Source organism: Aethalodelphis obliquidens, unplaced genomic scaffold (assembly GCF_003676395.1).
Source record: "Aethalodelphis obliquidens isolate GAN/ISIS:26980383/991018 unplaced genomic scaffold, ASM367639v1 scaffold6, whole genome shotgun sequence".
In the NCBI taxonomy this organism is placed as follows: Eukaryota; Metazoa; Chordata; class Mammalia; order Artiodactyla; family Delphinidae; genus Aethalodelphis; species Aethalodelphis obliquidens.
Window position 1 is genome coordinate 39,483,081 of NW_020837950.1, and position 15,983 is coordinate 39,499,063.

Genomic DNA, 15,983 nt, shown 5'->3' on the forward strand with positions numbered 1-15,983 from the left:
CTAGAATATGGAATCCCAGACACCGGCCACCAGCACTGTGGGTACCAGAGGGCAATTAAGGGAATTTGTGTAAGAAGGGACGGATGTATGTTTTGTAAAGCCCTTCGGGTCATGTTAAAAAAGAAATACAACCTTGTATGTGGGTGTTGTAATAAAGAAACATATCCTGAAATCCAAGTAACATAATTTTGCTGACCAAATATCATAGGTATTATAGCCATGCTCCTGGAATTACGAGATTCATTTTTTTCTTGAGTATTTCCCCCAGGTAGAGAACATTGATCTAGAGGCAAGTTGAGAATGGGTCTTGTCTGCTGACATGTGACCTTTGACCCTCTGTATATACTTCTTTCTTCATCAATAAAATAGGAGTAGTGAGTGATACCTGCCTCTAGAGTTGTGTCAGAATTGAGCGGGGTGACACAGAAGGTGATGCCACAGCCCCTGATCCGAGAAGCCACCCTCCTTGTGAAACCCACGTGACCTGCCCACGTGGTGCCCAGCTCACAGTAGGCTCTCCAGGAAGTGCAGCTGTGAGTCGTATCAGGACTTCTGATAATGTGGAGGCATCGTGTTGGGGGCTGGGGGCCGTACATGGTCCCTGCCCTCCACAGGAGGCAGGAGAGAGACAGGAGAAAGAAGTGAAACCTAACCAGTAGCAACAATATGCAGTTTCAGAATCGGTACCCAGTTTCTGAAAGGACAGTCCACACCAATATGGTGAGAGATTCCAAAACATGAAAACCAAGTTCATCAGCCTCCTGCCCCCCATCGGCTTGCTGCTGGATGGGTGCCAGCTGGCCACAGAGGTCCATGGCCAAGGTGAATCCCACCCATTCAACCCTGGCTCAGTCACTGCATCCAGCCTCCCTCCCCAGTGCCCGTTCTGGTAGCTCATCCCCAAGACTGAAATGTCTTTGCTCCTTCCGTTACTAACAACAGGCGTGCATCCTACAGGCCTGGCACTTGGCTGGCTGCTCTCATAAAACCCCACCTACATCAAACGGAATCATCTAGTACCCAGCCAGCCTGGAGGAAAATCCCAGGTATTGCCTCCTAAGTCTTAACAACCTGAAGTTGGCTCCATAATCAAATAAAGCCCCTCATAAGTGGTCTCAACCCACCTGTCTAAACCCATCTCCCTCTACCCACCAACCTCTAACCCACCACTCCGGCACGACCCGTCTTCTCCAGCCTCAGAGCTGGCCATCCTTCCTCCTGTCCCCAGTCCTGCCTGTAATGCCTTACATGTAACTCCTTGGACAGCAGTGAGGAACTACAGAAGTTTCTGAATGACACGACTGAAACTATCGAATTTGCATTTCAGAACACGATAAAGATAAGCTCCCGTACTAGATAGGATGTAGGTTTAGGTGCTTTAACAATGGGCAAAAAAACCCGACTAAAACAAATCCTCACCGTAAGTACGTGGAGTATGTGTTGTTTTCCAGTTTACAGCTGAGGAAACTGAGGCTCGCCCTGGGCATTTTGCCAGGACCTCAGGGCCAGCAAAGTCGGGACTGGAATGGGACCGCTGTGTGTCCACCTCCTCCTGCATCACTTCTGTGATGTCAACAGCATCTTCTTTCTCTAGGGGTAAAATACCCACAGAATTTCATTTCACAGATGCGACTCTTTTTCCACCAGGTTTTTATTTGTCTTTATTGCTGCATAAGATCATGGACATATAACACTCAGAGACCCCCAGCAAAGGCACACGTGCAGAAATGGCCCCAAGGCCCGTTTTTGCAATCTGGATCAGAGCCATTTCTGTGCTTTATTTATTTATTTTTGCAGTACGCAGGCCTCTCACTGTTGTGGCCTCTCCCGCTGCGGAGCACAGGCTCCGGACGCGCAGGCTCAGCGGCCATGGCTCACGGGCCCAGCCGCTCTGCGGCATGTGGGATCTTCCCGGACCGGGGCACGAACCCACGACCCCTGCATCGGCAGGTGGACTCTCAACCACTGCGCCACCAGGGAAGCCCCCTCCTTTTTTTTTTTTTTAAATAGCCCAACTGACATTTTATGCTTTGTTTTATTTGGGGGTTAGGGGATAATTCAAAAGCAGAACCAGGTTTTATAGCCTCGCATGCACACTTTCTATCAAAGTATCATTTTGCCCAGCTCTGAAATTATGGGCCTGTCCTCGGAAAACATTGTCACAGACTTGCCCGTCCTCGCAATGCTTGTAATGCCCTTTCTGAACACACAGGCCCATTTTCAGCAGGATGACGTGCTTGGGCTGAGATATGATCAATGTGAAAAGTGGAACCGGAGGAAATGGTCCTGGAACCCACTAACCTAGAGGCTCTGATAAGATGCTTTGCCCATAAAAATGTTATTCTTATTAAATCCCGAATGAATCAGGCTCCCGTCTCCTACGTGAGGCTTTGCAGGAGTCTGCCTGGTGAGTCTCCTCTGAAAGAGATCTAATTCACTTTGCTAAAAGTTCAAGAATCCACCCCTGAGGGCTCCCTAGCTCCTTTTAAAGAGCAGAGATAGGACCCTCATCGTTATTTATTTCAGCACTTCTTACGCACTGGGAGCCCTGCTAAGCCTTGTGTGATAGCACCTCCGTGTATACGCCCAGCAGCTGTCAGATAGGGACCGTCATTCCCATTTTCCAGATGAGGAGAGTGTGGCTCAGAGTACGTTGCCCAAGACCATACAGCTATCATAACAGTTTTCTGTCGCTGCGGAACAGATTTCCACTAAATGAGCAGCTTAAAACAAACACAAACTTGTATCTATGTTATTTTCTCAGAGTTTCCACAGGTCAGGAGTCTGGCCACAGCTTAGCTGGCTCTTCTGCTCAGAGTGTCACAAAGCTTCGACCCCGGTGTCCACTGGGCTGCACTCCTTTCTGGATCTTTCTGGATCTTTCCCAGGCTCTCCTGGTTGTTGGCAGAATTCAGTCCCTTGTGGCTACAGGAATGAAGTCCCCCTGTTTCCTTGCTGGCGCTCAGCTCCTAGAGGTGCCCGCAGGTCCCTGCCATGTGGCCACTCCCACTCCAGGCCGCCAGGACTCAGTCTGATAGCCTGTAATCATGGGAATGACCCCACCACCTTTGTCCTGTTCCCTAGGCTGGACAGATGTCACAGGTTAAACCATTCAACCTCCCAGCTTTCCGTGGACTCATCTGCAAGATGAGAGCTTGCTCCCAGGTTGTGTCTAACTGACTGTTTCTTGTCATTCACATGACAACCTAATGTCACGTCTTCTGAAAGTCCTTCCCTGGCCACCTACCAAAAGCAGGTCTCTTTTCTAGACCCTGATTTGTTCTCTTCAGAGCACTTGTCTCAACTTGGGGTCGTGTCACTTATTCACCCCTGTCAGCCTCCTAGAAGCGAGTTCCATTTGCTGGGTCTGCCTTGTTCACTGTTGCAGCCCCAGTGACCATGGAAGGGATGCCCCCAAGATGCTTGAGGACCATTGACTCCCCTCCATGCTAAGAGCTGACACAGAGGCATGTGTCAGACATTTAGGAAGCCGAGGCACAGGGAGGTCACCCCGATAGCAGGAGAGGCGCCGGGGTGTCAGACAGTCTGCTCCCAAGCAGGATTCGCCTGGGCAGGACACCCTCTTTCCTTGGAGCCATGGGGTCTAGTTTACCAAGCCACTGATATCTGTGCCCCTGTTTGGTCCTCATGATACGAGAGACATGAATGGAGGCCTTTCGGAATGTGGGCTCTGATGGATGGTGGGCCTATCCAAGGTCACACCGTGGTCAGTGGGGGAAGCCGGCTGCCACTTGACATGTACCCACCTCCTTCATTAGCTCTCTTTCTTCTCTGCCAGATGTGTAGCCTCCTGTGGGCTGCTACAGCAAATTATCACAGAATTGGTGGCTTAAAAAAAACGCTTGGAGGGGTGGGATAGGGAGGGTGGGAGGGAGGGAGATGCAAGCGTGAAGAGATATGGGAACATATGTATATATATAACTGATTCATTTTGTTGTGAAGCTGAAACTAACATACCATTGTAAAGCAATTATACTCCAATAAAGATGTTAAAAAAAAAAAAAAAAAAAAACGCAAATTCGTGACCTCACGGTTCTGGCCAGGACTGAAATTAAGATGCCAGTGGGGTCAGCCTTCTCCAGAGGCTCCGGGGGAGAATCTTTTCCTTCCTCTTCCAGCTTCTGGGGGTCCTGGTTCTCCTTGCCTTGTGGTCTCTGCCCCTGTCTTGACATGGCCTCTTCTCTGCCTTGTGTCTGTGTCCAAACCTCCATCTCTTTTCTAAGACGGCAGGCATTAGGACCCCCCAAACCCAGGATGATTTCATCTTTCCTTGAACCTGAAAAGGCCCTGTTTCAAAATAATGTCACTTTCTGGGGTCCTAAGTAGACGTGAATTCTGGGGGGACACTCTTCACCCTACTACACAAGGTCACCTCTCCTTAGGTCGGCCACCACTGCTCCATCTTTTCTTGGCTCTGACACCCTGGTCCCCACTGGTCCGTGTGATTCCCTGGCCAGCCGTTCCCTCTCCAGCTGCCCCAGTTCCATCTCCCCCAGGCTCCAGAGCAGTCTCCCTGCACCGTGGCTTCTGTGCCACCCCACCTGCGTGTCTCCCTCTCCCACTGATTCTGAGCTTCCAGAGGGGAGGGACTGTGTCCCCAGCTCTCTGCCCAGACCTGCCAGGAGGAAGCATTTGAGGGCTATCCCGGGAATGCCCTGGAAGGAAAAGGAAGAAGTCAGAGGAGGGAGTGAGGGATGAAGGAGGAAGAAAAGGAGCGGGGTGGGCAGAAAACCCCAAAACAGGTCAATTTCAGCATCAGCGGAGGCGGCAGCTCAGGCCAAGGACCTTGCAGGCCTTTTCGGCTCATGGTCTTGGTCCACGGCCAGCTCCTCTGAAATCCGCACACCCCAAACAAGGTCATCGCAGTTCTAGTGACACCTTAAAGAAAGGATGCTCTTGGGCTTCCCTGGTGGCGCAGTGGTTGAGAGTCCACCTGCTGATGCAGGGGACACGGGTTCGTGCCCCGGTCCGGGAGGATCCCACATGCCGCGGAGCGGCTGGGCCCGTGAGCCATGGCCGCTGAGCCTGCGCGTCCACAGCCTGTGCTCCGCAACAGGAAAGAAATGCTCTTGAATATTTGCTGCTGTGTTTTCATTCTTGACAAGTATTTATTTTCCCTTCTCTCACCTTTTCTGGAGAAACCCTCCTGGGAGAGGCCCTAGACAGGGGCCAAGTGTTTGCTGATTTGAGCCACAAACACTTGACTCCAGGTCTTCCGTCTTTTGTTTTAATTGTGTGAGCTCTCTAGTTCATCCTCCCCCTGGGGACTCCCCTAACGACCAATCTCTGTTCACCAGGGACCTGTGGCTGTGAACTTGGCAGCTGGGGTTCCACTGGCTTAACGCTCATCAGTATTCACAAGTCACAATGCAAATGAAAATTTAAAGCTATGGTATGAGTGTATCTTTCTCCCCCAAAGCCGTAGGCATTACCTCATACTGTTACAAATAACCATGGTGTGTTTTCAGGTAGAATTGCTATTTGATAAACTCAGGGGCAATCGCTTTTTATTTCGAAGAAAGCTGTCATTAGTCTCAAAAGATTTGACATTTACTCTAAATGAGTGAGTGGGGCTTGCATTTCTAAAACCCATGGCTTTCATACAAAGCTTTGGAAAGTGTATGCATGTTAATGATGGGTAAATCAGAGCTGAAGCTGTCCACTGAGTTTCTCCAAGGCTGTGTTTCTCTCACATTCATTCCTCCGTGTTTCCTGTGCGTTGACAAAGGTTCTTTTCCCCCTAAAACTCCACTCAGGGTCTTCTGATGAGTTCTCCTGAAACCCGACCTTGTCTTTTGTACTTCTGCGTTGTCTCTGCATCGTCCGGTCTTAGCAAGGACCTGCTAAGTTGGTTTAGCCAGAATCCCCCATCCTCCCGACCTGATCATCTTCTGATCAGGTTGCTCATCCCCCGGGTGGTTTGATCCCCCTGGCCTGCCATCAGCAGGAATCCTGAACCTCTCTCACCTCTGATGTCTCCTCTTAGTAACTTTCCATCCACAGATCCCCACCTGCTCCTCGGCTACAAATCCCCACTTGTCCCCCTTGTGTTCAGAATTGAGCCCAGTTCTATGCTGAGGTGTCTTTTCCCCTTTGGTGATTGCAACTGAATAAAATCTGTCTTTACTGCTTTAACTACTGTCCTGGTTTTTCTTTGACTGTGTCTGCTGGTGACAGACGCCATGCTAGGGGTGCAGAAGTGAAGAGAGCAAAACCCCTGCCTTTGAAAAGCACAGCTTGGAGTTGGGAGCCCTTTGCTATAATGATGACATAGAGCAGAATTTTCCAGAAACTCCCCAGCCGAGATTTCGCTGCACATGGCCCGCTGTGTGCAAAAGGGATCAGCAAACTTCTGAAGGACCAGATAATAAATATTTTAGGCTTTGAGGGTCACATCAGTCTGTGTTGTACATTTCTTTTCATTTTTGCTTTGTGCGTGTGTGTGTGTGTGTGTGTCTTGTTTTTTACAATCTTTTAAAAGTGTAAAAGGCCTTCTTAGCTCACAGACTATACAAAAACCACCTGATTGCTGGGTGTGATCTTTTAAGAAACTGAATTGACATCTTCAACCCTGATTTAGTCATCATGAACGTGCATACACTTTCCAGAGCTCTATGTAAAAATCACAGATTTTAGAAATTCAAGCCCCATTCACTTCTTTACAATAAATGTCAAATCTTCTGAGATTGTACAAAAACTGGCAGAGGCCGTGGACAAGGATGACGAGGACAAGTTACTGAACCTCCCAGAGCCTCAGTTCCCAGGTCTATAGAGCAGAGACCATTACACCTGGGAGGTTTAGTGCCTAGCAAGGTGGGAGGGCTAAATTCCATCAGGAAGGGTAAGTGTCTGTACTCACCAGTAGAGACCCTGTGCTCAGTGAGCAGTCATTCCTGGGCCTCAAGAGGCCAGAAATCGTTAAGAATATTGAGGAGAAAAATATTCACACAATAATCCACTTGCAGTTCCAGGAAAAGAAAAGGGAAGGAAGCGAGAACACAGGGCTCCACTATCATAACAATCACTCTTCTGCTCCCTGTCTGAGCCCTCATGCCGGGGGAGAGACAAGCACTCTAGGTGTTGTCGGGCATTTATCCCCAGTTGTCATGTTTGTCACGTGCTCCTCCGTAGGCTCCAGAAATCACATTTTCAGCTTCTTTGTTTTCTCTTACAGAGACATCAAGCCAGACAACATACTGCTGGATGAACACGGTAAGCCTGTTATGAACGCTTTCTAGAGACTATTTCAGTGGGAACTTTGAGGCTCTGGGAATTTGGTCCTGGTCCTGGTGAGTTGGATTTTAGGTTTGACTAGAAAGCCTTCTTTTGTTTCAATCCTGGTGAATGAACAGCTGTGTAAATTTCTGGTCTGTGTCCTGCTGCGGTGAGTTAAGTCCAAGGTATTTGATGGTTTCATATCTAAAGACATCACCATTCACGTCCTGGTGTGAGGACAAGAGAGCAGAAATGGGAATGGGATACAAGGTTGGAAAGCTCTGAGCCTCCCAGCCCTGCTCTCCGACCTGTGAACCCGGGGCTTCAGAAATGTCACTCACCTCTCTAAGCCTCAATGTCATCTTCAGTAAAATGGGGAAAATGATACCCACCTTCCAGATTGTCATGGGGATCAAATGCGATAGGGTGTGCTTGGCAAGCTAGAAATCAGTAATCAGTAATCCTCTAAGCCTTCCCTCATCCAGGCTTCTCAAGCTTTTATGTGTGTACGGAGTGTGCGCATCTTCTTAAGCTGATTCAGTGGAGTGAGGTGGACCTGGGATTCTGCATTTATAACAGCTCCCAGTTGAGGCTGACACTGCAGGTCCATGGAGAAGGCTCCATGTCAGTGGCTCTCCAACTCTGGTCTTATCGGAATCCCCTGGGGGATTTGGTAAGCATCAGAGGCCAGACCCTGTCCTGTTTAGAGAACCTGGGCCTCTGTGTTCTGAGTCAGTCCCAGAGATGTGGTGCCCAGTCAAGTCAGGACAAGTCCAGGGCACAGCCCAGCAATGACTGCCAGTCTACTGCAGTCCACGCCAAAGGCAGCTTTGCAGCCAACCATCATGGCAGTCTTGGAGACTAAATTCCCCGATGTTGCTTCAGGAACTCATCTCCCGAGGGCTTTCGGGGCTGTGGGCTGGAGCGAGCAGACGGGGATTTTTCTGCTGTGCTGCTGAATCTTTCAGGGACGAGTCTGCCGCCTCATCTACACGGCTCCTCTGACCTACCTCCCCCACTCCCTCCCGCAGGCTGCGGCTGTGGCTCCAGCCCGAAGCCCCTCTAGGACTTGTGTGTGTCACCAGTGTGTCTCAGGGAATCCTGCCTCGTTGTATAGACCCCTTGGTACCGGGAGACAGAGTGGGAGTGGTGGATGCGACCATCTGGGCTCCAGTCTCCTGCCAGAGCCTGAAACCAGCCCAAGTGCTTTGGGGCAGAGAGGTGAAATCCCTGTGCTCACGAATGGAAGGTCAAGGATGACCTTAGGTTGCCAGGGGGAAACTGAGCAGAGCTGAGGCTGCAAATCAAGGTCCCCAGTTTGTATCTAAAAGGCAGGAACCCCAGACCTGGGTCTCAGCTGGTCCCCCAACTAGCTGTGTGTCTTCAGGCAAGTTGCAAAACAAGTAATACCGCCTTGCAGGGTGGCAGAGGTCTAAGACAAGATGGGGAGGATGAGCCACTGTCCCAGCACCAGGACATAAAGGTGCTCGGGAGGGCTTGTATTAGCTTATAGCTCTCAGCCTCTCCTGTCCCTTCTCTGCTCAGATCACAGAAGCAGGTGAGGTGGAAGGAGAAGAGGCACAGGCTGGGTGATGCAGGACCCCTGGCAGGGCTGTCCTGGAAACCAGGGGTGTGGAGGGCAGGGTTCTGGCTGGGATCCTCACGGCCCCAGCCTAGAGATTTGAGAGAGACTTTTGGACAAAGACCTTTCAGGCCCTGGGCAGCTTTCCAGAAGCAAAATCAAGGCAGGAACGCCAAGCAGTAGGAATAATTCAGCCGTTTCCTCTAGGATGAAATGAGACTCAGCAAGCCTGTGGGGTTAACCAGGGCCTGCCTGATGCCGTAGTTCCTGCCCGATGCTACAGCCTCGGGTCAGAGCTCACACAGCCTTCTCCGGGTTCCCTCGTTCCTGGGCTCCTGGATCTCCGTCCATCCCTTCCTACCTCCCCTTCTGTGCTCGTCCTCACTTCTACCCCTCAGCCCTTTCCCACTTTCCTCCCAGATCTCCCCATCCTTCCCCACCTCCCGCATGCCTTACACAGTGTCCTGACCCTGCCCTCTGGCTTTGCAGCATCCCACACACTCCCCAAGGATTCGAACCCTCCTGTCTCTTCTCTAAGCTCCTTTTTTATCAAGCTTGCTGTCGAGACAGAGCACTGAACACTATTTCATACTAAGATGTGAATGGCTTATGCCCTCCCCTCCATCAGTTTTAGCATCCAGTGAGTGCCTTTTTGGGCAGTGCAGAAGGAAAATCAGGAGCAGAGGATTCTCAAAAAACACAAATCTTCTCCCCTAGGAGAGAAGGACAAGAGAGGAGACTGTGGCTATGTTTTTCCTTCTCCTGATTTATGACAGGAGATAGATGCTCATCAGCTTTTCTTTCTTTTTTTCTTACTTAGTCATTGTTGCCTTTTTTCCCCCTCCAGCTTTATTGAGGTGTGATTGGCAAATAAAAACTGTATATGTTTAGGTTGTACAATGTGATTTTTTTAAAGGTGTACAACATGATGATTTAATACACATATACATTGTGAAATTAACAACACAAGGTAATAAACGTATCCAGCACCTCTTAAGGTTCCGTTCTTATTGTGTGAGTGGTGAGAACATTTAAGGTCTACCCTCTTAGCAAATTTCAACCACACACCACAGTATTATTAACTACTGTCACCATGCTGTACATTAGATCTCCTTACCCTGTTGTTAAATGCATTTAAAAAAAAAAAACAGCTTACAAAACAGATAACTATTTCTATTTAAAGAGTTTGCTGATTGATCTCATTAAGTGTTTTCTCAGAGAACAAGTTGGTTGCTGTGTTTACAGTGAGTCATAAGCATAATTAAATAAATGCATTCATATTTTATTCAAAATGTTCAAGATCTGCTGGTTATACAAAATCCAAGGCTCTCACAGAAGCGTCTCTGCTCCCCCGGTGTCTGCTCTGCTTCCTGATCTTGCAGGCTGGTTTTATCTCCTAGAATGGGCGCTAATTCTACTCTGAGATTTGGGGTCTCTTGGCTAGCAGCAAAAGCAGAGGGAGACCGTACCTGGAGGTAAAATGAAGTTGAAGGAGGATGTAGCATTATAGCACAGTGTGAGAGGAAGAGTTGAGAGTGCTTTAGGGCTGAGGGCAAATTGCTCTAGGAAATGGGGAATTTAAAACTGTAGCGGGAAGGGGAAGGGATTGCATTCATTTTCTGTTGGTACAATAATGCTGGGTGATGAATAACCACATGAATTTAATGGCATAAACAAGAAGCATCCAGTTAGCTCACAGGCCTGTGGGGTTATGCTCTTGTAGACAGGGCTTGCTCCTAAGACTGAGGTCCTGCAGGGTCAGCCAGGCAGCTACGGTGACATTGGCTGTGCTCACTCCCATGTCTGGGGGTCGCCTGGCTGCCAGCTGGCATACCGTGACCTTGGCTCATTGACTGGGCAAGTCGGCCCAGCTCCTCATGGCTCACCTTCTGGCAGGCCAGCCCTGTGTGACCTCGCGTGGCCATAGCAGAAACAGAGGCAGGGAAAGCCCAGTCCCTTAAGCCACCACCTGCATCACATTTGCTGCCATCCCAGTGGGCAAAGCAACTCACAAGACCCCACCGGGTCGGGGTTGAGCACTGCCAAATGACATGGCGAAAGGAAGGATACAGAGGAGGAGGAACTGCGGAGATTAATGCAGTCATCCAGCAGATGGGCAGGTGGGGGGCTGGTCTTTAACACGTGGGAGCTTGACTTTCCCCCAGATGAGCAAAGAGCCGAGAGTCAGAGACAGAAGGGCAGTGCCTGCGTTTTGCCCTGAGTGTCTACTGAGGACCCTTGGTCAAAATGTACTGACCATATACTGTCAGCTTTCTTATCTGGGGTTTCACATTCTCGAATTGAACCAACCTCAGATGACAAACATTCAGGAAAACAACTCCGGAAAGTTCCAAAAAGCAAAACTTGAATTTGCTGCTAGCTGACAACTATTTACATAACATACGCATTGTACTTACAACTATTTACATAGCATTTACATTGTACGAGGTATTGATAAGTAAAAAAAAAAAAGTATATGGAAGGGTGTGCCCAGGTTATATGTAAATTGTACACCATTTTATACATGGGACTTGAACATCCAAAGATTTGGGTATCAGTGGGGGTCCTGGAACCAATCCCCTGCAGATACTGAGGGACAACTGTAGCTCTGTCCTCTTCTGTATGCAAGAAAGTAATTCCTTCACTTTTGCAGACCTGCCATAAGCCAGGTGTTGTGACAGGCGACCCACGGACACAGACCCCCTGTGGCCGAGGACATCGTGGTCTAGGGTGGCGCTTCTCAGCCACGGCTGCATGTCACCCAGGAACCATAAAAGGTGCCGATGCCAAGGTCCCACCCGCAGAGGCACTCACTTGACTCATCTCGCAGGAGAAAGTGCTGGGCGGGGTGTGTGGGGGGGTGAACGTGGGGTTAAAGCTACCAGGTGGTAGCTTTAAGGTGTAGCCAGGGCTGAGGGAGGGACAGAAAAGTAGACAGGTGATTCTGACCCAGCAGGGTCAATGCTGGGACGGGCAGGGGTGAGGCTGTGCGGGAGCAGAAGGGCAGTGAAGCTGGGGGAGGGGGAGGGGGAGGAGGAGGGGGAGGGGGAGGGAGGACTTTCTGGATCCTCCCTCCAGAGTGTGGGCACCAGAGCATTTGGGAGCAGAGCATTCCAGAGGGCAAAGGAGAAAGCTCCACTGGCCAGAGGACAGCAGGCTGTGAGGCGTAGAACTCCTTCTTTTCTCAGGGACCTCGGGATGGGCGCTTGGGGATGAGAAACCTCACCTGGATGTTTAGTAACAGATGACACAGCAGCCGTGCCAGCAGAGTGAATCTGTTTTCTCATTGTATCCCTAAACACCCCAGTGCCAGGATCCAGACAGCCAGGGACAGCTCCTGTGCCCCAGAACCCCTGAAATCATTCAGCCTAGCCAGTCCTAAGCCTGCTTGCCCTGCCTTGCCTGTTCCTTCCCACAGAAACCACCAGAAAGGCTCTTGGCCACATTTCCTCCCTTCTCCCTCTGTCTCATGACTAACGCTAGTACTTCCCTGGGGGGACCCACATGGTGTGATGTGACCCGTCCTCTTAGGAACTGTGAATAACAAACTATCTTTTCAATGGCGATTGTCTCCTAATCTGCGGACTTCACTTCTAATTTTCTATTAACAGGCTCTATTTCAGAGCACTCATTCACTGGACTTATTTCAAAGAATTTCCTCTCCATCTGTTGCTGACATATTTGTCGGCAAGTGTTCCCCAAAAGGGCAGTGGCCAGCAGCAACACCCCCTTATCACTTGTCAAAACACTGTATGTGCTGTAACATCCCCCTCAGGAGACTCCAGGAAATTAACAAATCAGGCGCGTGTTGATTCTGAAGCCTCAGATGCAGGGGTTGGAGCAGCTGAGATGGAAGTGGGAAAAGCCACCCAGGCAAATTGGGGGGGTGGGCAGAGGTGTTTCTGCTAAGTCAGAGGGGCCAACAGTGCGTGTCATTATTCTAGACGAGTTTAAGGATAGAGCTTAGGAATGTGGCTTAAAGCTAGCCTGGAGTCCTTGGGAGGTTGGCAATGAGATTCTTTCTGAAGACTGCTGGGAATGGAAGTGTCTAGCACAGTGTGATGTCTTAAAGTCCTGAAGACCCAGAGCAGGAATCTCTGAGGACCCCCAATAAATAGCCCCCTGTATTAGTTTCCTAGGGGTGCTGGAACAAAGTCCCACAGATTGAGAGGCAATAAACAGCAGAGATGTATTGTCTCCCAGTCCTGGAGACTAGGAACCCGAGGTCAAGGTGTCCACAGGGCTGTGCTCCCTCTGAAGGTGACAGGGAAGGGTGTGTGTCATGTCTGTCTGCCAGCTTCTGGTTTGGAGACACGCATACTTCTTTGACTTGAGACGGTGTAACTCCAGACTTCAAATGGCATTCTCCTTCTGCTTCCTTTCTGCTTCCAAACCTTGCCTGAGTGCATTTGAAAGGCAGAAGCTAAATCTTGTCCAGAACCCTAGCTGCAAGAGGGTCAGGACATGTGGTTTTTCTCTCTTTCTGGTCCTTATAATACAGGAGGCAGGAAAGAATGGAGTGGAAAAGGATGCTAGGTATCAAAATATAGTCTCTATCCCCGTGCCTCTCAGTCATTGCAAAGAGCAGATCATGGCTGAGAAAGTGTATAAAAACCTCCCTGTAAACCTAATTCACTGTGATTAGTATGATTGCATAAAATTACATGCCAACACAGAGACGTGGAAGGGAAATGATTGATCAGGAAGCCATGGCTATGCTGTAGTAACTAATTAACCCAAAATCTCGTGACTTAACATTAAAAGCCACAGAAGTAGAGAAAAGGGGAAAGAAACTCAGAACTGTTGAGCCCTCTCAAAAGCCTTGGGGGAGACAGTTTCCAAGCAGCATCATATCAAATAGGGTGTGAAGGCTGGGCAGGTTTTACGAGATCACGATATATCCCGGGGGAAGGTGTTGAAACTCGTCTTGGGTGGGAGTTCCCCCGAATCTCAGCCTAGGAGCTCAAGAAATCCCACACGTGTTGCATTTCTTGTACCCTGCTATTGCTTGTTCACCCCCGCACAGGGGGAGCAGGGAGCACACAGATTTTTTTGGTTTTTTGAAGATTTATTTATTTACTATTTATTTATTTTATTTAGTTTTGGCTGCGTCGGTCTTAGTTGCGGCACGCAGGATCTTCATTGTGGTGCGTGGGCTTCTCTCTGGTTGTGGCATGCGGGTTTTCTCTTCTCTAGTTGTGGTGCACAGGCTCCAGGGTGTGTGGGCTCTGCAGCTGTGGTGCGCGGGGTCCAGAGCACGTGGGCCCTGTGGTTTGCAGCACACGGGCTCTCTAGTTGAGGCCCGCGAGTTCAGTAGTTGAGGCGCGCGCGGGCTTAGTTGCCCTGCGGCCTGTAGGATCTTAGTTCCCTGACCAGGGATCGAACCAGCATCCCCTGCATTGGAAGGGGGACACTGGACGACCAGGGAAGTCCCACACAGATTGTTTTGAAAGTCCTTCTTTCCCATCCCATGTCCAAGATAGGGGAGGAGGTCAAATCAAATAGAACAGAAGAAAATCAGAGGGTCATTCATTCCACGTCAGGCAAAGGTGTGCCCCGAAACAGAGTCAGTCTTTGGTTGAGGTAAAGCCAAATGAAGACTGGATAAGCTGGTGCCTTGGAATTTGATTTGGTTTCTTTCTTTCTTTCTTTTCTTCTTCCTTCCTTCCTTCCTCTTCCCTCTCCTCACCCCCTCTCTCTTTCTGCCACTGTCCTGCAGTACATTCACTGTCATCTCCATGAAGGCAACAGGAAACAGTGCCCAGGATGTGTGATCCTGAGGGAAGTATCACAGCCAGGGTAGCATCACACTGACATCTTGGAAGTACAGATATTATTAGCAGTGAGCATGTGAGCCTGTCATGGGCGGGGCAGTTGAGTCTACAGCAAGGTTCTCGTCCTCTTGGGCATCCAGCTGTGTCTTTTCAGCAGCACCACTGTGACCTCTGGCTTAGGCATGATGTAGACCCTGTAAACCAGCTAAGGTGGGGATAGATGTTCCCACGAGGCTTTACCTCAAATTCCAGGGAAACAAGGCAGAAAATAATGTGGGAGGAGATCATCTCTTACATGTGGACCCCCTGTCAGTCTAACTCCCGATCTAGTGCCCTCTGGTGGGCACTACCTTAGCACTCACTCCCAGGAATTCACAGCCATGAATCCAATCTTGGCTTCCTGAGGATAGATCTAGAGAGAACTCACTCTGCAGGAAACAAAGCCTGACGTTCGGTTGACTATCCCCTCCCAAGCAGACCCCATCTTTTCCTGGATTGTGGCCTTGTTGGTCCCAGTGAGAGCACTGCACTGCCCTCACTCATTTGGTAAATACCCACGCGGGTTTGGGGTTATTTCATTACAGGGGCTGAGAGGGGAGAAGGGAAGCGGGGTGGCATGGTGGAGCAGGAATAGACACTTGTGCAATGTAGCTGCAGACGAAACAGATGAAAAGTCAGCAAAATTCAGGAAAGCTTTGGATGTTTTCTCCTGGAATATACAGGGAAGATGCAGGAATCAGTCTTCGAAGTAGGAGTCCCTGTTACTGGTAATACTGAGAAGATTCTCTGCATTGCCAGTTATACCGCAATGAGGGGACTGTGGATGGGACTTTAGCCCCGTGTAATCTCCATCATCCCATCCCCCAGTTCCATGACACAGGTAACTGGCACATCCTTAGTGTCTGCAGTTCCAAGCCCCCTCCACCCATATGCACAGGTAGGAGGTGCTCATTAAATGATTGCTAAGTGAATGAAGAAATGAGTGAGAATTTTTCCAAGTCACATGGATGTCAAGTACTTTTGTACTCGGAAAATAGCCCAAGTTACAGGTCCTCGTGGTGCCAATCCTGACACTGGCACCAGTGATTACAAAAACCGTGGAGAGGGTGGCTGAGTCCCATCAGCTGAGTCCAGCTGAAAAAGTGACGTTGCTACAGTTTTAAAAGTCAAAAATTGAAATGGAGTGTTGTCAACTCCTGTAAATACCATGACAGCCTTAAGAAGTAAAGAATGAAGGAAGGTGATAGGATTGCCTACCATATTTCCTTCATTCAGTCTTTTGTTTGGTCAGTCGATCAGCCAGTCAACAAACACTTGATAAGTACCTTTTCCAGGTCAGGCCAGTGCTAAGGTACTGGGGACATAGAAATGAATGAGGGAGGATTCCTGGC

At 49.5% G+C, this 15,983-nt stretch overlaps 1 protein-coding gene across 3 annotated transcripts in view; it reads left to right on the top strand.

Annotated features, from left to right (window-relative positions):
* The window catches only part of STK32B (serine/threonine kinase 32B), a 348,577-nt gene that overhangs the window by 269,366 nt on the left and 63,228 nt on the right, over positions 1-15,983 (top strand). For all 3 annotated transcript variants that reach the window (XM_027103382.1, XM_027103383.1, XM_027103384.1), the window contains one exon: positions 7,196-7,233. In XM_027103382.1, coding sequence (XP_026959183.1) covers positions 7,196-7,233 — 38 coding nt within the window. The remainder of the gene's footprint in view (positions 1-7,195; positions 7,234-15,983) is intronic.